Genomic DNA, 22,219 nt, shown 5'->3' with positions numbered 1-22,219 from the left:
TGAAGAAGGGTATCTGAAGAAGTGTGCTTGCACACGAAAGCTCATACCAAGAACTAACTTAGTCGGTCTTAAAGGTGCTACTGGAAGGATTTTTTTTATTTTGACTATGGCAGACCAACACGGCTACCTATCTCTATCTGCATCAGGGAGGGTACAGCTGGCTGGGCCAGGGAGGTGATTAATGCCTCCCTAGAAGAAGGGATGGTCCCTGCCTGCTTGAAGGAGTCAGCAGTAAAAGCAGTCCTCAAGAAACCCTCCCTGGTTTTGGAAAATCTAAGTAACAATGGGCCATTTGACAACATCCTCTTCTTTGGGAAAGTTCTTGAGTGGGTGATCATGGACCAGATCCACACACTCTAGATCCACGCACTCTAGGAGGTAACTGATTTTCCAGATCCATTTCAGTTGGGGCTCAGGCCCAGTTTTGGCACAGAAACTGCTTTAGTTGCCCTGTATGATTACCTCTGTTGGGAGAAAAACAGGGGAAATGTATCCCTGTTAATTCTCCTCAACCTCCCAGCAGCTTTCTATACCATCAACCATTATATCTTTCTGGAGTGGCTGTCTGAGTTAGGGGTGGATGGCACTGCTTTGCGGTGGTTCTGGCCCTACTTGGAGGGTAATTTTCAGAGGGTATTTGGGAGGACTCCGCCTCATCCCCACATACTGGAAACAAGACCAGGCATAGGCAAACTTGGCCCTCCAGCTGTTTTGGGACTCCAATTCCCATCATCCCTGACCACTGGTCCTGTTAACTAGGGATGATGGGACTTGAAGTCCCACAACATCTGGAGGGCTGAGTTTGCCTATGCCTGAACGAGATGTATGAAGGAGAAATATCCCATCCTTTCTTAATGGAAAAGGCATTGGTTACCAAGATCCTTTTCAAGTCCTCTACAAATGGATCTCATTTACTGGGCAGAGGACAAGACCCTGTTGTGCAAGTAATAATTTATAGGTGACAGGGCTGCTGTTATTGTTTTGCTTAAATATCTGATTATTTATTTATATAAGCAGTGTTTTGCAGCATACTTTCTTTCCATTAAATTCTACTTAAGATCCGGGTATGCTGCTTTTCTTTGACATACTAAAACTTGCACACAACTAATTTTATGGTTATTTGAATTCTCTTGTTTGCATGTTTAGAGGCCAACGATAACCTCATTTTCATAAACTAGAAATAACAGTAATCAAAGCTGTCTACAACGTGTGCTATAATTATGCAATCATAAATAATATATTTGATGCATACATCATACATTAATTATTATTCATAAATGCTCCAAGCTATTGATGCCATAAGTCTGCAAAATGTTTTGTAAAGACAAATATCATTTGCGTAGCATGGAAAAATTATAGCACAGGAGGCTGTTTTCTGCACTGCGACTACAAATTGCTTCAACACACTGCTACACAGTACAAGAGAAATTCAGAACTCAAATGCTGTTAAAACAATTCAGTGGAAGGAAAATATATCTAGTGACATGGTAGAGAGGGATGATTTTGCAGATGATCTTCCTCAAGAAAAAAATATCTGATTCCTTTACCTTCTCCCTACAAGTGATGAGGACTGATACTGAACCTTCACACCCAGCTCAGCCACTAGGGAGTCTTGTTCTCCTTCAGACCATATTGTACAGTTATGAGTGGCTTTAAGTTTTTAGTAGAATGTACACATGTAAAATCCAATGTGCAATTAGCTCAAACTGTAGGGCTAATTCTCAGATTTAGGGGCGGGAGCATTGAGCTCATTGGGCTCATGAGTACTGGATTTTATGTGGATATGCTCTAATCAAGCTCTGGATCCATGGGAGCCCATGGTGAGGTAGATTAATTCAGTTCCCCATCACATGCAGGGAGAATGCTCATCACCCACCGCAATGTTCCACAAAGTTATACCTTTCTGCCGCCCTGATCTTAAAACAGTTGCATCAATGGCTGCACTACAGAAGATGCGCCATGTATTCTGTGACACTGCATAGAAAGCAAGGTTATTGTTTGCAGAGTGGCACAGCAAATGGAGATGATGAGGCTGCACTACCCAAGCCAGGGCTTGGTCTGAGCACTCATGAGCCTTGTTTGTGCACACAGCCTTGCCATCTGTTTCCTTGTACCCCTTGGGAAGTATCAAGCTTTGCCTTGGGCATGAGAAGCTATAGGTAGAGGCAACAGCAAGGTGAGCAGGGCCTTGTCTGCCCTGATTGCAGCAAGTCCCTAATACAAGCTACTTTAGATCTTTAAAGAAGCAAGATCTGTGATTATGCTTGTGACTAATTCATCAACCATCACAAAAAACCCATACTGAATAATGATGATCACAGACTATGCTACTTATAATTAGTTGCATGTTTATAATCAGGGGCATTGCAATTGGCACAATAGTTTCCAAACTTTTTACTAGTGAGGCCATGGAGCGACTTTTTTTCTTTGTTGACAACCTATCAGGCAATCTCATGTCTAGCTCCCAGTGTCACTATTCCTTTAGCTCCTTGCATTGAATCATTAGGTCACAGACACTGTTGGCAGTCTGGTGCCTGCCTTGCGAAGCTTTTGTGCTTTGCACTGGTGGAATCTGATCCGTCATCTTGAATAAATGACATAAAATATGAGCATAGCCGACAACAAAAAATGCCTTTAGCAATGATACCCTACGCTGAGAACAACCTAGGCAGAGTGTTTGGGGCTTTAAAGACTAGCACATGGGTGAAACTGGCAAAGAGATAATTTACCTCAGATAAACCACAAGCACAATCCCAACAATACTTACGAAGCAATAAATGCAATCAATTTTGATTGTGTTTAGTAGCCACTTATGTATCAGATTGTCATACATCTGTAATCTAGTCTAGCTCTGAAGACTGTCTTAAAGAACACCTCTTTTTAAATAGTCTGTGGACTCCAGGAAGCATTATTCCATGTCATTAAAAAAAGACACATACATGCAATGGATGGTTAATGAGACTATTTCAATATATTATTCTAGGTGGCATTTGACAATTGCTAAATTTTAAAAGACCCATGCCTGCTAGTGAAGGGATTTTCAAGTGAATGGAAATTCTTTAATGTATTCCAGGAATGTACTATCACCCAGAAACTCTAAATGATGTGTTTAGGGCCCTATCTTTACTAATTGGCTACCTGCTCAGTTTTAGATCTCCTGTTTTGTTATTTATGGAACATCAGATATAATATTAATCGTGGTGCTGTTTCTCAGTGCTCATTAATTTTGGTACATCATGATCTAACTACTTGGGTGGCAACTATGTTCCTGGAAGACCATTTTGGGATGTGAGTGAGAAATTCAAACTAACTCCTTGAAATTAGTCTGCTGTTGTCACAAATGTTACTTACTCCTCCCTCTTCAGTCCAAGGGTGGGGAAACTCCCCCACCCCAGCTGTTGAGTTGCACGTCACTTGGTGGAGACAGAGGTGATGATGAGCAGCAGCTATAGAGTCAAAGCCAAAAGTGTTCTGTCTGAACTAATATGGAATGAAGATAGCCCTATTTCAATTCTCATCAAGGTTCTCTCAAATTAGAATTCCCACTTCCATGCAATTTCCGATTCTGTTCTTACTAAGAAGTAAGCTCCGCAAGGCTGGAAGTGGTGACTGTCAAATAACTTTACAGAGGGTTTTACAAGGCAAGAAAAATAAGGAGGATGTAGGAAGGAAGGAACTCTGATGGGAAAGAACGATGGGGCATCTTCAGGAAATTCGGCCAAATCAGTGTACCACAGGATGGCCACCTGTGCTTTAGCCTTTAAGGATAGCAATGTAGGCTGTGTTTGACCCAGGTGTCTCCAGTTCCTGGCCTCTAATATAAATGTATCTTAAAAGTATTTTCATAGCATTTACTGTGAGGAGAACCTGAGCTTACAGGGTTAAACAGCTCAGAGTGTACGCCCTGCCTACTGTGGGGAGGGGGGGAGATTCTGCGTCATATCCGAGAGTCTAAACCCTTTGTTCTGTCTCTCTACTTTCGATTTTGAGGAGAGTGGACATGTTTTCACGATGCTGTTCGACAATGGATAGTTTGCTGTAAATAAAAAACTGCTTCTAGCTGCTAATATCCTGAGTGGACTTTATTTAAGCACACTGGAAGAAAGCACTGAGTTTTGCAGCTTTTCTTTTACCGCTGCTGATCTCTACGTTTGCTCAGAGGCTTTGGAATGTGATCCTTGAAGTGCCGGGGCCCAGCAGAAGCTATGCTGGACGCCAAGATTTATCTGAGCAATAAATCTTCTTCATTTACTACATTTATATACCACTTTTTCCTGCAAGGAGCTGAAGGTGGTGTGTACTGCGGTTCAAATCCCCTCTCAGCTCACATTTATCCTCACAACAATACTCACGGTAGGTTAGGCTGAGAGATGGTGATCAGGCTAAGGTCATTCAGTGGGCCGAGTGGGGACTTGAACCCTAGTCTCCCAGGTCATGGGTCCAACACTCTAACCATTATACCACACTGGCCCACACTTGGACCTCTTTCACACATGAATTGGAATAATGCCCTTTGCTCATGAGAAACAAAGAAGGAAGAAAAACTTTGCTGAGGAAAAAGATGGCAATATACATCTGCATTATCTAGCATCTCTGATGTTATGCTTCTTTTTAACAGTCACCTTATAAATATTCATCAATCCTGGTATTTAGATTAGTTCTGAATTATGAAGTGTTGGTGGCACACTGCTAAAATTTTCTGTTCAATACAGAGTTGAAATTTTGTTTTGATGCAGCTGGAATTTTTTTTTGGTCAGGCTAGATGTTACATAACATATGCTACACCACTGCACACCGTTGTGCTTTAAAGATGAAAGTATTTTTATGTAGGTCAGGTTGGGCTTCTCTGGAGAGAGCAAGAAAAAAAATGTTGGGAAATGAAAGCAATATTGGGTTTTATTTAAGTGATCCAGCACACCCCAAAATTTCAATTACACAAAGGCTTGAGCTTTTCTCTAGCCCTGTCCATCAGTGTGATCTTCAGCCGTTAACTTTGGCATAGGATAAGCCGAGCTGACTGGCTAGCATATTACTTGAGAGCTTTGGGGCCATATTCTGTCATGCAAATTATTAGGAAAGCCTCATGGGTAGATGTTGATCAAACTCCTTGCCAGTGTAAAGAAACTGGAAGTCAGTCAGCTCAAAATCAAAGCACTATCTATCTTCAAGCACAGTGCACAAGTTCAAGCAGAGAAACCAGCTTATAGGGGTGGTCTCATGACTCCCGACCCTCTAGTAGGAGCTACAGAGGAAGCTCCCATCTCTTGTCTGTAATGTAACACTGTGAGGAACTTGCCCTTTCTTCTGATGCAGTAATGCTTTATCTTTGACAAGTGAGAGGGAAAAGTTGAAATGGGAGAGAGTGAAATGAAAGCATCTGTAGTACATTTTGTAGCCTCAATGTTGTACTTGAAGTAGTTTTCTTTACCACTTATTTATAAATATTTCTCTTTGCCTTTATAATAGGGTCTGCAATCCAGGGAGTGTAAGCCATGCTGGATTCCATTCCAGTTCAGAGACTAGTCTGAAGTTGTGGGGTTCAAACTATGCTTTGGGTAGAGCTGAGCCAAGCATTCTGAAAATTTCTTTGTCAACCATTTGTTGGGCAGATAGGGGAGAAATGACGCTCCCTGGGGGAAAAACATGTCGGGGTGGGGAACATAAATTTAAAGTAATAAAATGAGCCCTGGTGGATGCAGCCAAACGCCCATGTAGCCAAACGCCCAGAGGCCTACAAAAAGCTGGAAAGCAGGACATGAGACTAGTATTTGGGGAGAAAGTGCTGCCTCTAATACTACCTAGCATTATGAAGGTTTTTCATTGTCTCTACCACTACCCCTATGTTACTCTACCACTACCCCTATGTTACTCACAACTTCCCACCAGCTACATTTCCTGGAATGCCTTGCAAGTAAAAACACAGCATGTCACATTGTGTGGCTCCCAAGACATTTCTGGAAGTGAATGGCTGCTAAATGACTGAGCATTTGCCTCTGGTGTGGGACGTATCACGTCCTTCTGGATTGTGGCTACACCATGCATGCTCTGTGTCGATGACCTAAAAAGCCACAGAAGGCAAATAAGAGCTGTGTGCTGTTAAGCTGTGCATGGCATAGTTCATAAATCTATTTTTGTAAAGTGGCTCAAACCAATCCAGCTGTCTTCTCTAGGATACTTTCACTTGCTCTAAAAATCAGCTGGCCCTCTAAAAACCCAATAGTATTACATTTTTTGGAAGGAGTTAGAGAGACTGAAATGAGAAACATAAATCACATAGATTGTTGCTAATAAACTAATGGCATTGAGTGGAATGAAAATTGTATGATTATACAGACTCAGTATTCTATAAATATGTACAGCCTATGCTGAGAAGGAAGAGCACATCTGTCTCATATTTTATCGGCTTCTAAAGTGGCTCAACTGTGTTTAAACAAACAGATGTGTCTGGAGGGTGCTGCTCTTGCTACCAACAAAACTTTAATTAAAAGAGGGAGATGAATCTTATCCAAGGTTCATTTGTTCAGCAAAACTTTAAAATATTTAAACAATTTTACAATATCATTTTACAGTACTTAACACTCAGCATTGTTTATGTCCTTTCTCTTATTTATGTTTTCCACATGCTTCTAAGGTAGTCGGTTTTTACTTCTCTGTCATAACACAAGAAGAAGTCATGGACATCCAATGAAGCTGAATGTTGCAAGATTCAGGACAGAGAAGCACATGACCAGGTACCCTGCTCCCTACCCTGCTTGCACAGGGGCACAAATTTGGGTCCATTGGTGAGGTGGGGACTTCAATTCACGGAAAGGCAACTCTGGATTCAACACAGTACTTTTGATAAATACATTGATAGTCGCCCTATTGGCAAATATCTAATATGATTTTACACTTATATCAAGTTATAAAAAGTATGATGGGAAAATGCAAAACACCTTCATTACAATTATGCAGTAATGGACTGGGGGGGAAAAATATCCAGAAAGCTTTTGAACAGGAACCAAAAGCACAAATTAACTAGTCTCTCTGACATGCTGAGACAGCACCAAGGTTTCAGATACTTTTCTTCTGTATTACAGCATGGTAAAAATAAAATAAAAGTTACTGATTGATAATCTTATTAACTTAAAACATATTATTTTTCATAGCGGTAAAGCAATCAATGTTTGTACTCCTGCCAAGGGAAAGTTATTTATTGATCAATTAAGGAGTAATATTGGGCTTATTACATAAATTAGAAGACCGTAGCCAAGATTCAATATAATTTTTGATGAACAGTAAACCAGTACAAAAAGCTGTTCTCTTATCTGTTTGATTATTAATTAATTGAAGCTGAGGAAGAGCTTATATATTCAAGATATGTAAGATACTACTCAACAATATATTATTTTCATCCAATACATTTGTACCTTGGTTCTTGAACAGAATGCATTCCGGGAGTATGTTCAACTCCTGGAACCATTCAAAAACCAAGGCGTAGTTTCCAATTGGCTGCAGGAGCGTCCTGCAGCCAATTGGAAGCCGTGGAAGCCATGCTAAACATTCAGCTTCCGGAAATCATTCCAAAACCAGAACACTCACTTCTGGGTTTCAATTGTTTGGGAGCCAATTTGTTCGGGAGCCAAGGTGTTTGAGATCCAAGGTACGACTATATCTGATTTTTGAGACTCAGAATCCAATCTTTTTGTGTGTTTCCAATTCTGACTTCATCATCTATTACTTTTTCCTCATCTAAAATCTGCTAGTTGGTTCCCGATGGTTTCTTACCCTGATCCCAAGTTCTACGTTTTCACCTCCATAGACCTCCATGCCTTCATCTAGCAGACCAATCTCTTGGAAATATTCTCTGTCTACTATGAAGCATCCAATTAGTGCAGGGCTCCTAGACAGGAAAAAAAAAAACAGCAGCAAATATTAAAACACTGGAATTTAGTCAGTTGAGTGAATTTCAGGTATGCCTCATTTAAGGTAAATTCCCCAACCATAAAATTTGTGTGTCTTATTCAGTCCCACCTCCAATAGTGGGATAAATTAACAAAGATCTGGCTTTCACTCAGAAATAAGCTGAATTTTCTTCTGGACTGGACCAAAGCTGACCGAAGCCGTGAGCAACTTATTCATCTCGGGTACTGGCAGGAACCTGGTATTTTAGTGCTATTACTGAAGCATCCACACTAAGGTATTAATTGTGGCCCCTCAAGTAACCAATACATTCCTTGATTACATGGCTGTCCTGTTTATCCTCAGAGAACCTCAAAATAGTTTACATGGACCTACTATGATGTCTCCTACAAATAGTGTCCAGGCTAAGACATTTGTAACTAATAAAATAAAATGCATTGCAAACTTTTTGCAGTCATGAGGACTCCATGTAGAACTGGGCTGCTCAAATGGGTTTCTTTAGTCCAGTTAAGATTACATTTGTGGAGATATCAATGCATGAATGGAGACAAGCAGCATTGTACCCATTGGCTGCACATTCACCAAAAGCTATCGGCAGCTTTTAGGAAATGCATGGATGGGACAGGGACAGCCAGCACATGCCTTGATGCTTTGTTATCACCACATATGTTAGCTGCACAGGGCTACTGTGTGATATATCCTGATGTTGCCACGGTTTCAGAGAACATTTTTTAATGCTTGTCTGAAGTGTGGCTCGCTCCATCGTTCATTGGACTCAGCCACTCAATTCAATGTAATGACTCCAGATACTGCCATGCAACAAGGGGAGGAAATGTTCAGGAAGACCTAGGCATTGCATCTTTTGGCCTCTTGTCTGGCTAGTCTTCAATGGCATTTGAACTGTATTTATAAAGTGGCTGAGAATGGAACAATTAATCTGTCTTTAGCCCTACTCTTGCTTTGTCATGCAGGCTGGCAAATAGAAAAATGTCACTTGTGCCATTATGTGAGCAAAAGAAGTGCACTGGGGACAACAGGATGCTAATTAAAGGGGACAGGGGGTTGTTATAGAACAGGATACACCATTTTGCATTCATCAAGACAATGATAATCAAGCTGTGATAAACTGAGGCATCTGCTCCTGATGTGATCGTAAATTTTTTTTAAAAAAAATTAAATCACACCCCTGAAATCTCCCTTCCCTGCTTGTACAGATGATAACAAAGTGTCAGCTTAGAACTAGGGGAAGCTGTTCCTTGTGAACTTCATGATGAAGAAAATGCCAATCATTCCTCATTATGTTGCATCAAGACATCAGTGCTATGCATGGGGGTGGAGGGTGGGGAATGAAAGTACACTCTTCACAGCATGGCAGATTTCCCAAATATATCCTCAAGAGAAACAGGCTTGCTTTTGCTGCAAACCTGCATATTTCAGCCTTTTTTACAACCAGCCATGGCCTTCCATTACAGTGTGCCAGTGACTGTATAAATAGTGACAGCAGCTCTGTAATTTGTCATTGTTACATAAAAACAGTATTTTATTGGAACTGAAAATGCCCCACTGTGGGTGGGCCGTTGGCCACAGGGGTTTAACCAAATGACCCCCAAATCCACCTGCATAATTTGATTTATTTTTTTTAATGTAAGAAGAGACCAAATGCCTACCTAGTCCTGCATCCTGTACTGGGTCTACCAATACTAGATGCCTACAGGAGGCCCTCAAGCAGGATATGAAGGCAATAGCCCTCTCTTGTGGCTGTTTCTCAGCAAGACTCACATTTAAATGTTTTACCTTATAGGAGCAGTTGTGTTTTCCAACTTCCACCATGACTTGGGTGGGTTTAAATATCGGCACCATAATTCCCAATCAAACCCTTGTGCAGACAGAGGATACTCTTCTATTTCAAAATTGTCATATTTGATGTTATCAAATGATGGCGAAATGACTCTTTTTCTGTTTTCCTTGATTCTGGTTAGTACCGGTTCAGCCCTAAGGGGGGCGGGGAAGAGAAGACAATCAGATTGTTCCAAGAGTTATAATCATCAGCTTAATTCCTATTTTCTTCCTTCATTTTATTTTAAATTTCTATACGACTTAGTATATTAAAAATTTCTCTAAGCGGTTTACAAAAAAACTGAAGCAGCAACAGTCAACTTTAACAAAATATTATAAAAATACAGTTACATATAAAGATGTTCCATTAATGCAAAGTTTTAAATATATAAAAATCTATAGCAATTCATGTTCCTTCTGACACACCATTCCTCTCAGCTTCCTGGTTCTCACCCGGGGTCCAAACTCTCAACTCACCCACAAAAGTCTCACAACAAGAAAAGTTCCTAGAAACACCCTGGTATCTCACTCTAGACTTTCTTTTTTATGGACAGGACAAGGTGGATGGTATTTCTTTAGGCTGCCCACAGCTGTGTCCCATTCAGCTGCACTTTCCACACCCAGTTCCAGGTGCAGCAGGTTTGTTGAGGTCAAGAGGATGGGAAAAGGAGCCCCTCCTACTCATAGCTCTTCCTTCTCCCTCTCTCCTCTCCGCCTACTCTGAACTTCTACTGATGTCAGTGGGATCCTTTAACTTCACTTAAGATCTTTAGAGCTCCTACACACAACAGTTTTACCATTTATCATGTTTCCCTGTTACTTTCTTGCCTCAGTGATAAGAAGAGATTAGGACTTTCATATTGGTGACAATTATCCTTACAGCTTACAGCTGTCAAACGATCAAGGATATCAGCAAGAACAGAGCTGTACTAAGAAAGGCTTCTACCCTTTCAAAGAATCTTCTTCTATCAAGATTGAAATCAGAAAACAAAACATAATCTTAATTTAGCATGTTTTAGTAATTGGCCAGGTGAGGCAGCCAAATAATTAGAAGCAGTTGACATTACAGTATTTCCAGCACTGGTTATTTTTTATTTTATTTTTTGCCCAGGCATTTTAAATGGTTGTGTTTACTCTGCATTATAGTTTGAAAGTTTTATTGATGCTAATTCGTTGTGAATGTTGATTCTTGCTTCCATTTTATTGCATCTGGCATGAGCAGTTTTATGCATGCCCGTTGTACACCACCTGGAATATGTTTGGATGAAGACTGGTCTAGATAGATTTAAATAAATTAATAAGCAGGCACTATCAGACACTGAAGATATGAAATACTGAACAGCGAACTTCAGCAAATCTCCAGCAGCAAAGGAATATTACTTATTATGTAACGGGTTTTTCCTGAAGCATGAATCTTTGACATACACTATAATTAAAGCCACTAATGAGTAGAATAGGTAATTACATTGGACAGTGCCTGGGGGGGGGGGGGAGAACCCTTCCAGAAAAGTTATGCCCTGTGATCTGTGGCTAATTCCCTGAAAGCATAAGGTATATCCTTCTGTGAAAAGGCATGTGGGAAGCAACCACTGATATAACCAACAACCATTTCCAGGATCTTCATACCTATAGTTGTGATGCAGCAACCACAGAAGCTGTGGCCTCTATATCTATGACTGTCTGCACGGCATGGTGGGTTCATTCATGTGAGCACAATTGAAATGGCTGGGTTAGTTCTTGGGTTGAAAAATAGTTATTGCCCTCCATCATGAGGAAATGGCACTTAAAACGTACTCATAGACCTTGTCCTTTCTCAGCCAGCTAGGGATTCTTAAGAAAAATGTTGTCAGCTAACAGATGATATGGTCTCATTTGTTCTGATAGAGATTATAACCCCCCCTCCCCAATTATAGTAAGAATCGGTTAAGCCCTGCAATGATTCTCCTAAGAGGAGAACTATTTGTGCCTGACCTGCTGCTTTCTCCATTTATAACACACCCCATTGCTTAACATATCACAGTTTGCTATTGGAAAGTTGTGATGATTTCCAGATTTTAATAATTACTAATTTGGCAGCTTTTAAAATATGTTGAATTAGTTTCACAGTAGAACAATTATCAGAATCTTTCTTGAAGAGATTAATTGCAGTTTTAGCTAGAACAGCACTGATTTTGAACCACTGTTGCCCCCATTTCCTTTTTTTTATACTAACAATTCTGGGCATTCCCAGAATTCCACATGCAAATATGTGGCAATGTGCTCCAACACAGGTTCCTTCTTCTGATATTTACTTTTCCATGTCACAAGGCATATTTGGGGTTATATGCACTGAGAGGCAAATATTAAGAGTCTGGGTTGTGCAGAGCTTATCTTCAGCTGGAGGTGGAGGAACCAGCCCGTCAATCTTGGTCTGCAACCAAGTTCTAGGCAACAGCAGCAGGGGTGGGTGATTTAGTGGGACATTGGTGCTTCCCTGACCTTCAGTCAAATGCATCACTGCTGCTTACCAAGAAAGAGAGGGGTGAAGTGGCAATGTTGGTGTGGTGCAAACACATCAGCAGAGCCAATCCAGTGCTACCACTGGTGCAATTTCATTTTCCTGGGGCTCCATGAAATAACAACTCCACAAAACCCTGCCACAGCACCCTGATCTCATGTGGGTGATCACATGGCACTCAATACCTGACCTGAGCCACAGCCAAAATTACAGTGGTTTCGGCATAAAGCCACAAAGCAAAAAGGGGAATTTAAACTCAGTCCCCCACCTTTAAAAATAAAAACCCAAAGCATTGTCTAATCAGGTGAAACTGGTTTCAGTAACCAAACAGAACATTACTGATTTGAGTCATTATCTGAATCCACTTTCCATTTGAACACCCGCTATTTTCTAAAGAAATGCCCATACTGATTTATTGATGGACATTTTGCACCTTAAAAAGGTAAAGGGACCCCTGACCATTAGGTCCAGTCGTGACCAACTCTGGGGTTGCGGTGCTCATCTTGCTTTATTGGCCGAGGGAGCTGGCATACAGCTTCCGGGTCATGTGGCCAGCATGACTAAGCCGCTTCTGGCAAACCAGAGCAGCACACGGAAACGCCGTTTACCTTCCCGCCAGAGCTATTTATCTACTTGCACTTTGATGTGCTTTCGATAGAAAGCTATAACTAACTTTAATCATAAACCACGCAATAAGATGGGTCTGTTGCATATTAACTGGATATTTCTGCACATGCTTTATGTCAATCGATTGCTTAGGGACACCTTCTACCCCTGGCACACACAAATGAAGAAAAAGTAGAAGACTGAGGACTTCAAGATCATCCAACTTAGAACTAGACATTTTGGCTGCCATCCAGCAATCAAGCCCTGCATACCAGTGAATAGGGTATGCTCCATTTTCTCATAGAGTTATGCATGTAATAACAAAAAAATGGGTGTAGATTGCAAAAACCTTCTTACTAGTAACCCTAGCCAATGTTGTGCTCATTGCTGAGGTAAGCAAGGTCTCCAATTTTAATTAACTATAGTCTCGCAGCAAGATGGTTCTATGAATGCAGAATTAATTGCAGCAGTTATGTCACTGGTGCCACTGATGAACATTACGCCCATTTGGCACATGGCATAGTCTTGGAGAAAGGTGAAGAGTGGTCCTAAGAGTGTGCCGTTCCTTGTTCCTATTTTAAGAACAGAACCAAATCAAGATGCACAACAAAAGCACCAGTCTGAATGACCCATAAAGGCCAAACAACTTACTTTCCTGGCCTTTAGGATTATGCCACAGTGGCAAGATAATGCCAAGGAAGTTTATATTCAAGGAAGCTTATATATTTTGTGTTCCCTTCGTAATTTGGTTTGCATGTGTGTTTGTTTAGAAGGCTATTTAAGGTTTGGATCAGCAGGGCAGAAAGATGGAACAGAGCATACTGCTGTTCAACAGTATAAAGCAGCAGGGACTGGGATCAAAAGGAACAGGTGGTAATACAGAGTCCTTTCTACTGTATCCACCTTAAAAACGCTTGCTTCTTAGCTATACACAGCCAACCTGCAAACCCCACCTCAATTTTCTTTTGCTGGAATTCTCTGTTCAGGAAATGGATTGAACTTATCTATCCAAAATTGTTTTCCTATTCATATCTCCGGGGGACTTCTGTCCCTGTTCCTTTTGTGTGTACAGATAAGATCCCTTCACTGACATTATCTGACCACACAGGAATATTAAGACTACAGATGCCTTCATTTTTAAAAGATTTCAAAGTTTAAGGCCATGTTTTACAACCCCCTTAAATGTTTTTAGACTCTGACTACATTATGAACCACTTGGCTTAAAAAAAAATTCCCCTCCTTACACTCAAGGAAACTGAACAGATAACTGAGCATGTTAGCTTATCCTATTATACCTTCCTAAATGCAGGAATTGTATGTGAAAAGTGAGATAAATTGCTGTGTGTACCAAAATGATACTAGTTGCTGGCTCACTGTTTCTGCAGAGCACCACCACTGTAATGGGATGATGCCAAATTCAATATATGTAACTTGCCTATAACTGACAACTGACGTTCTTCAAGTGGTGACATGTGGGATCTGCACCTCCACAGAGCAGCACTTTATAAACTTCTAGAGCTTTACATTCTGGCTCTTGTCCTCAAGCAGAGATGTCCCATGTGCTATTCCTGGCTTGAGGGCAGAAAGAGCACCTTTTCCCGCTCAGTTCCTTTTTGACTGCCACTTTAGCAGAATGTAGGGACATCTCTTTCCCTGAGTTTTATCCTTCAGCATCTCTATTTTTACCTTTCCTCACATATTCTTCTTCAAAACATGATTTTAAAATGCTAAACACTTTCTTTGTATTTCTCCTCAGCTTATCGGACACCTATCATCTTCCACCCCTTTCACCTCTCCAGTTGACATAGAAATCAACCTCCATAGAATACAATTATATGGCACAGAGATGGTCACTTTAAAAGGTATCAGATTTGTGCCTCCAACCTTTCAGGCTCTGAAGATTCTGGCTTTCTATGTCTTCTGCCTAGGTGAAGCCCACTCAAACAGAATCCACCTTACTCTTTTATCAGGAATTATATACAGGGTAAGAACAAATAAGAATAGTAACACTACCGATACAGAGACTTTCTAAGCCATTAGCACACATTCATTTAATTTTATCAGCCAAATAATATTTGCATGTTCTGAACCAAGCTATCAAGATAGTTATATATTAAGAACTGTCTATATGTGACTTACTAAAGTGTTGTATGTAATGCTGTGTCTGGAGAAGCCAATGAAGCTTCAGCTATTGGCTTTAACAGCCCGATGGTCTGCCTCTTACACCAGGGACTTGCATTACATCTCACCAGTCTGGCTGTTTTCATGCAAGTGTCAGTGCACATGTACATCTCAATTATTCTTTTGTGAGGGGACAGCTATTATATCCTTAATCCCTCTCTTGCTCATATTGTTTGCTGTTATCTGCAGCCCTGAGTGACTGTCTGCTGCCTTGGCACCATCTAAAACAACAACAGGTTAAGCCTAACATGCTGCCAACCAATCAGGTGTCAAGGCAGTCAGCTTGATGATGTCACAGTACTGCACAGCCGGTGGCATTTGGCTAGATGACAATGTAACAAAGCCAATTCTGACAGAGGGCAGGATCCTATGTGTTCATTTTGAATGGACTAATAGTTTCCCCACTGTTCAAAGTCCTCCAAAAATCAGTGGAATAGGGGTACTTTTCACACTTGTGTGCTCAGATTTAATCCAAGTACATTTTAATTGCATTCATTAACTCACTGAAAGCAATGGCCAAACTCCCGTGGAATTTAAAGGATGATGAAGACTTCATTTGTTGCCACTTAACGAATTTTTAATCAGTGGCTACATATTTAATACAGCATTAGAGGATTAGATCCCTACATTAGAGTTAATGCAGGGATCTACATTAACTCCTCTATAGAACTTTTCTGAACATGCGCAAACAAACTCTACCAAATGACATAGACCAGAAGCAGTAAGGCACGTACCATCCCACGTTGAATTCTACATGTGCATCAAAGAGTGCAACTACGGGAGCCGTGGCTGCCCTCCAGCCACTAACACGAGAGCGAATCAGCCCCTCTTGCTTGTTGTGTCGAACCACCTTGATGAACCCAGACTTCCGTGTGTTCACCTCATCAACATATTCTGTTAGCTTCTCTTTGAGTTCTTCTGTACAAGGAATACAAAGGAGGTTAGGAACATCGGTCCGACTTCTGAGATGTGCTCATCTAGATCAGATCGTAAACAACATAGGTTGGGCTATTTGTGTGTATGATATAAAGGGAGAGCGATGAACGGGGCCTTGAAAACTGCAGGTTTCCCTTGCATTGAATAAACACCAACAGTTTTGCAAAACACAGGAATACAGGAGAAGACATTTGAAGATACTACATAAGCTGTTTATGTTGAAATGGCCTGTGGTAAAAAGCCAGAGGTGTACATAAAGGGAAAGAAATAGGAGCCAGCTTCCTTGTTGGAGCCCAGCCTTGTTACAAAAATCTCTGCAGTAAATGATTGAGCTGCACAGTGGAAGTTTGGCCATTTGCTTCAGTGGGATGTGAACCACATTGTTTCCTTAATGCTGTTCTTAGATAAATCTTAGCAATATTATCACCCTTTTCCAGAATATCCTTGCTGATATATTTGCTAGAGTAAGCCTCAGAACAATATCACAGCTCTGATATCCTACTGGTGCAAGTATATATCTGTACACAGCAGTGTATAAATGTACTTGCAGGACTTTGTGTTGCTGCTCAAAAACCTACTCATGGGAGAAATTACTGTCTTCTCTGTTTATAACTCACTTGAAGTCTTAAAGTAAATGTTGTGTTGTTTTCTTGGTTTCCCCCCATAACCAATGAACAATTGCCCTTTCCTAAGAAAATAGGGCATGGGCACAAGCATTCCTGTATGCATACCATAGTACTGCACAGTTATCTCAAAATCAAGGAGGAATGGTTGTACATAATGGATGCCTGTGCATGAGAATTAACATCACATTTAAACATTATGCCAAATGATTGGTGGTAGGGCAGGCCTGAGGCAGATGCATAGCTACTGCATATTGAGTATACTCAGTTTTCTTAACATGTCTATACAGTGGTGCCCCGCAAGACGAATGCCTCGCAAGATGGAAAACCCGCTAGACGAAAGGGTTTTCCGTTTTGGAGGTGCTTCGCAAAACGAATTTCCTATGTGCTTGCTTCGCAAGACGAAAATGTCTTGCGAGTTCCTGCGGGGTTTTTTTCCTTTCCCCCCCCTTTTCCCCAAGCCGCTAAACCGCTTATCAGCTGATCTTTAAGCCGCTTAACAGCTGATGGCTAAGCCGCTTATCAGTTGATCTTTAAGCCGCTTAACAGCTGATGCTAAGCCGCTTATCAGCTGGTCTTTAAGCCGCTTAACAGCTGATGCTAAGCCGCTTATCAGCTGATCGTTAAGCCACTTATCAGCTGATCTTTAAGCCGGCTAAGCCGCTAATACTGTAGCGCTAAGCCGCTAAACCTCTTTCGCAAGACGAAAGAACCCGCAAGACGAAGAGACTCGCGGAACGGATTCTTTTCGTCTTGCGAGGCACCACTGTAAAACAGACAGCTCATATAAATATGCTGCTTTGTGATGAAAATTATAAAAAGGTGGATTTCAGGCATTTTAGATTCTTCAGCGAAGTGTGTAGGGTCACCACTAGGAAATACATGTATATAGTAATTAACCACAGGTGAATTATTGAGCTTTCCAAATCAATGATCAGAAAGGAGACTACAGTGAATAGACTACATGCTTCAAATGCTGGGCTTCAGTTTGCAAATCATAGTTTGCATGGAACCAGCATTGGAACTGCGCTGAGGGCTCACCCAGATTTTCATTAGTGCAGTGATTTGTAGGCACAGATCCATGCTTTCCAGACACGGGTCCAAGTGGGTTGTTTGTTTGTTGATTGGTTGGTTGGTCCTGCTGGACAAATACAACTGAATTGAAACAAACATCAATTGGGTTTTTCTGTGGATTGATGTCCGATTCAGCAGTAAACAGCAGGTTTTCCCAGGGAAAGCAACAGGATAGCCCCCCCCCAAAAAACCCCCACAGCTCAGACCCCTGCCTGGAAAGCACAGACTTGTATCTAAAAATCATGGTACAAGGAGAAGTCTGGATTAGCCCCTGAGCCGGGATGGCAAATGAAATAGTTCTAAATAACTGTGTGTGTTAAGATTTTTATTTAAAAATTTCATTATACAGTAAGATATAGAAAACTAATGGAAACAAAAAAAAAAAAAAGCATCTACAAAATATACAAATAGATACAGAGTCGTCTCTTAAAGGTTGTTCTTAACCCAATAGCCCAGGTATAGGCAAACTCGGCCCTTCAGACGTTTTGGGACTACAGTTCCCATCATCTCTGACCACTGGTCCTGTTAGCTAGGGATGATGAGAGTTGTAGGCCAAAAACACCTGGAGGGCTGAGTTTGCCTATGCCTGCAATAGCCCCTCTTAGCTCTCACTGAGGATCTTTCTTTCTTTTCTCCTCCTAGCCTCTCAACCTGGGAGACCAGCATTTCCCTGCCTCTCATGCCCAGGTCCCTCCATCAGCCACCCCCCCATGGGTGCACCCTAGCAGAAGATGCCTAAGGAGAAAGAGAAGAGCAGGGGAAGGGGAAAGAAAGAAAGAGAAGGAAGCCGGAGGAGAAATGAAAGAGAGAGAAGAAAAAAGGGGGAAGAAACAATAAAAAAATTAAAAGGGCTTCCGATTTCCCATCTGCTGGTTACATTTTTAAAAAATGTTATTTAAGACATTCAGTCCATGATAACACCCATCTTCTCCACTTTCTGTTAAACAATATCTCCTCCAAGTCCAAGTATTTTCTTTTCCCATAAAAAAGTCGAAGAGGGGTTCCCAAATTATTATGATTAGTATTATTAGTGTCCATGTCCATGTCAAAATCTCTCCACTGTGGTCCCATGTTGAAATATTGGAATATTATTGCAAATGAAATAGTTCTAATGCTGCTGAGCCCCATCGGTAGGATAGGTGCTGAAGTAGAAGAGATCTGAAAGAAAGGCATTTTTCATCTGCATCATTCCCCAAAACGTTCTTAGCACAAAAGTCTCCCCTTATCACATTGCATTAATTAAAACACCCTGGAGTCTAAATATTAGTACATAAATTCCAAGTAAATGACTACGTGAACCAATTTACTTTTGCAAATGAATATTAACGTGACTGAGAAAAAGAGCCGGCAGTTAAGGTATATCATCACCCTTTCTTTTTAAGACAGGGGTGGGGGAATTGTCCTGTCACGTTTTCAAAATAAACAATGGGATGAATGAAAACAAAGGGAGGAAATGAATTATTTATGCCCCCTTCACATGTGCCTTCTCTCTGCTCTGACAACACGTTCCATCTCTGTGCTGAAAAGATTCTGCTGCAGCTTTGGGGTTGTGGCTTTCTCTCTCTCTCAGTTAAACAAAGCACACACTTTGTAGGGATGAGCCAAAGCGAGAGGCATATTTGGCAAACATTTTCTTCTGCTGCACAACAGGCTCCCTTTGGGCAAGTTTTCACGAGTTATGAAAGGCGTGGAAAGATTTTGCACAGTGGGTGAGTGCCCCTGATACCTATTCTGCATATACCTCACCCAGTAACTAGCATTCAGGAGATAATAATTTAGCTGATGACCCCAACTGACTGCAGCTTCAGCACCATTTCCCCATTCGTTTAAAGGCCTCTTGAGAAATTACCATGAAGTATTAAGAAAACATATGAGAGGAGAGCAGTTGTGGGTGTGGGTGGGGGTGCGCCCGAGAGTGCACTAGTGGGGTGAGTGTAGGTTAGCTATCTGAAGCAGGAAGTGTCCTGTGTTTGTGAAGACTTCCTGTGGATTTGCGAACCCTCACTGTCCACCTGTTATTTCGAACGCAATGTATTTTCTCTTTCACAAAATTGTGGCATGTGTGTGTGTTTTTAAGTGTCTTTGTATCAAAATATCCATACAAAACTCCACCTTCCATTCATTGTGTCTGTCTTTGTTCACCACTGTGGAAGCTCAGGACCCTCCATTTAGTGTAATGTTTAAGCATTTAGCTACGTACACAGCATTTCTATGCCAAGTCAAATGCATAATGGGAAAGCATTACTGGAAAACATAGCCCACTACCTCAAGGACTTAAAGATCAATACCTCCAACAGAATCGTTATTTGTTCAGCCTCCATTCAAGGACAGTTTTGTTTATATTTTATCACTTGTACCGTAAATGCTTCTCCACTATCAATTTGTCTTAAATATTTAAACCAAACCTTCCCTATATTCAGGTGACATGAGAATAAATCTGGGTTCTGGGCACAGCTGGTTTCATTTCACACACGCACCTCATTCTCTATGTAAGTGACTCTTGCCAAGGCCCAAAGACCCACACTTACATTTGTCTAAAGTAAAATTTTGTACCGTGCAGTATTTTAAGAGGCAATTAATTGTTTTAAGAACATTCTTGTTCAATGTTTATGTCTGTTGAACACACCATAATAAACAGGTTTGCGTCTCTGGCACTCATACATAGTACATGTAGGCCAATTCAATTTCTAATAACAGGCACTTGAGTGTGTATATAGACAAATATGCTCCTGTGGCATAATCACACATGGACAGACTCACCCACCTTAAATGCACCCTTGGTCTTCAGCCTTGTGTGACTCTGGTAGACACAGTAACAGAATTTAAGCATATGTAAAGTGCTGGGAGATTGGATCTGGTGCAGGTATTGCTCTTGTGTTAATAAAGTGATCATAGCACAAATGACCTAAGACCTTTCACAGAGTGGTAAAGAAAAGTTGGAATGGGATATCTCTTCACACACCATTGAGAGGCTCATTGCTCATTCGGTGATGTGGCGCTCTAGCAGCTTTTGCCTGAGCACTGGTCTTATTCATCAGGCGCTTAAAGAGCAAGCCATTGACTTTTGTCCTTAGGCCTTATCTTGTCAAGATTGTTAAAGTACAAATCTGACATAAATGGGAGCTTTTCACCCAGGATCATGGCTGGATTTGGTAGATGCTCAAAGTCACCTCTGCGTTGTGCGTACTTTTATCAATTCCTCCCCCCGCTACCCAAATTGAATGCATTTCTTGACAGAAACATATCATCCTGACCTTTCTGATGCACATACCATGCTGCCAGGGCCTTAAAGCAACAAAGCTTTCTTGTAGAATACAAAGAATTTCAAGTATGAAATTTGTCATACTTCTCATATAGATCAGCTCTGCTGAAACATAAAATGGCTTTGAATCTAATTGCCTTTGACAGTTTCAGAGTACAGTAACAAAGTGTGCTAGAGGATAGGGATTCATCCCTAGCAAATCGTTTTTACAATTGCCAATACCTTGGGAAGCTGCCTGATAGCAAGCCAGACCATGGGCTTACCAGACTTGGAAATGTCTGGTAGTGACTGGTCCACTATTGACTTGTAGCGGCTCTCTCGGATTTCAGGCACAAGTTTCTCCCAGGGTTGAACCTGGCCTTCTGCATGAAAAGCATAGACTCCACCACTGACCTATGGTTTGTGAATCATAGTTCTACTTAGTGCTTTTTTTCTTTAAAAAATGTTTAGGGGTACTCTCATTTTGATCCAAGAAAATCACCATTTTATAGTTCGTATCGGAAAAAATAAATACAGTAAATGGACAAAGATTCACAAAATGTTTAGGGGTATGCGTACACCTGCATCTCCCCGTGTCCCCCTGGAAAAAAAGCACTGGTTCTACTCCTCTTTCCACCTCTGTAAAAAATTCAATACAATTTACAAGATTTGGGGGGGGGGGGGATTCAAAACACACTTCTTCATTTTTAGTTGGGGAAGGAAGTAGTTGCCTATATTCCACCTGCAACTCATGGAGTAATTTGTTTTATAGTTATTTTATATTATATTTGATAGTTATTTTGCCTCCCACCTCCAGGTACTTTAAAAGCCAAGTGCCTGGAAAAGGCACAAGCCTTTGGCTTGTTTACAGGGTAAGAACCCCAAGTGTGTTCTTGGCCTGTGGTCTTTACCTTAGGCCTCTGTGAGGGGAGGAAGAGTACATCACATTGAGCGAGGGAAGAAGTTCACTTGGTTTTCTACATACAAAAGAGTTGTAACCTGGAAAATGATTGCAGCTTATGCTGAGCTATGTAATTACCCACCCACCCAAATGATTTTTAAGTCTCCAAGATACTTCATGCATTTCCCAAGCTAGCCCACAAGTCAGAGGCCAGGAAGTCTTCTAAGCCTTGGAAGCAAGGACAGCTGTTCCAACCCCAGCAATGATCTCAAGCTTGGGCAGAGTGAGTTCATCTCTCTCTGCAAGACCTTCTCACAGGCCATGCAGTTGGTAAAAGTGAGGAAGGTTTACAAAAGGTATATAAAAAATCCCTACCTATATTTTAGCTGTCTAGTTACCCCAGACTTGGTCAGACAAGTTCA

General features: G+C 41.1%; 1 protein-coding gene and 1 long non-coding RNA gene across 3 annotated transcripts in view; one reads left to right on the top strand and one right to left on the bottom strand.

Moving 5' to 3' along the window:
• GALNT18 (polypeptide N-acetylgalactosaminyltransferase 18) overlaps window positions 1–22,219 on the bottom strand; it is a 369,938-nt gene that overhangs the window by 71,600 nt on the left and 276,119 nt on the right. For both annotated transcript variants that reach the window (XM_081013763.1, XM_081013762.1), the window contains exons 4-6: window positions 15,757–15,940; window positions 9,697–9,894; window positions 7,768–7,882 (exon numbers count right to left, since the gene is read on the bottom strand). In XM_081013763.1, the coding sequence (XP_080869889.1) occupies window positions 7,768–7,882; window positions 9,697–9,894; window positions 15,757–15,940 (497 nt within the window). The remainder of the gene's footprint in view (window positions 1–7,767; window positions 7,883–9,696; window positions 9,895–15,756; window positions 15,941–22,219) is intronic.
• LOC308481492 lies at window positions 14,694–19,773 on the top strand. Its single transcript, XR_013988717.1, has 2 exons — window positions 14,694–14,825; window positions 18,298–19,773. It is a non-coding gene; the product is annotated as an uncharacterized lncRNA (long non-coding RNA).

Source organism: Podarcis pityusensis (assembly GCF_964106645.2).
Source record: "Podarcis pityusensis genome assembly, chromosome: 1".
NCBI classification, from domain to species: domain Eukaryota; kingdom Metazoa; phylum Chordata; class Lepidosauria; order Squamata; family Lacertidae; genus Podarcis; species Podarcis pityusensis.
The sequence above is the reverse complement of the archived record's forward strand: the minus strand, read 5'-3'. Positions and strand labels throughout refer to the sequence as shown.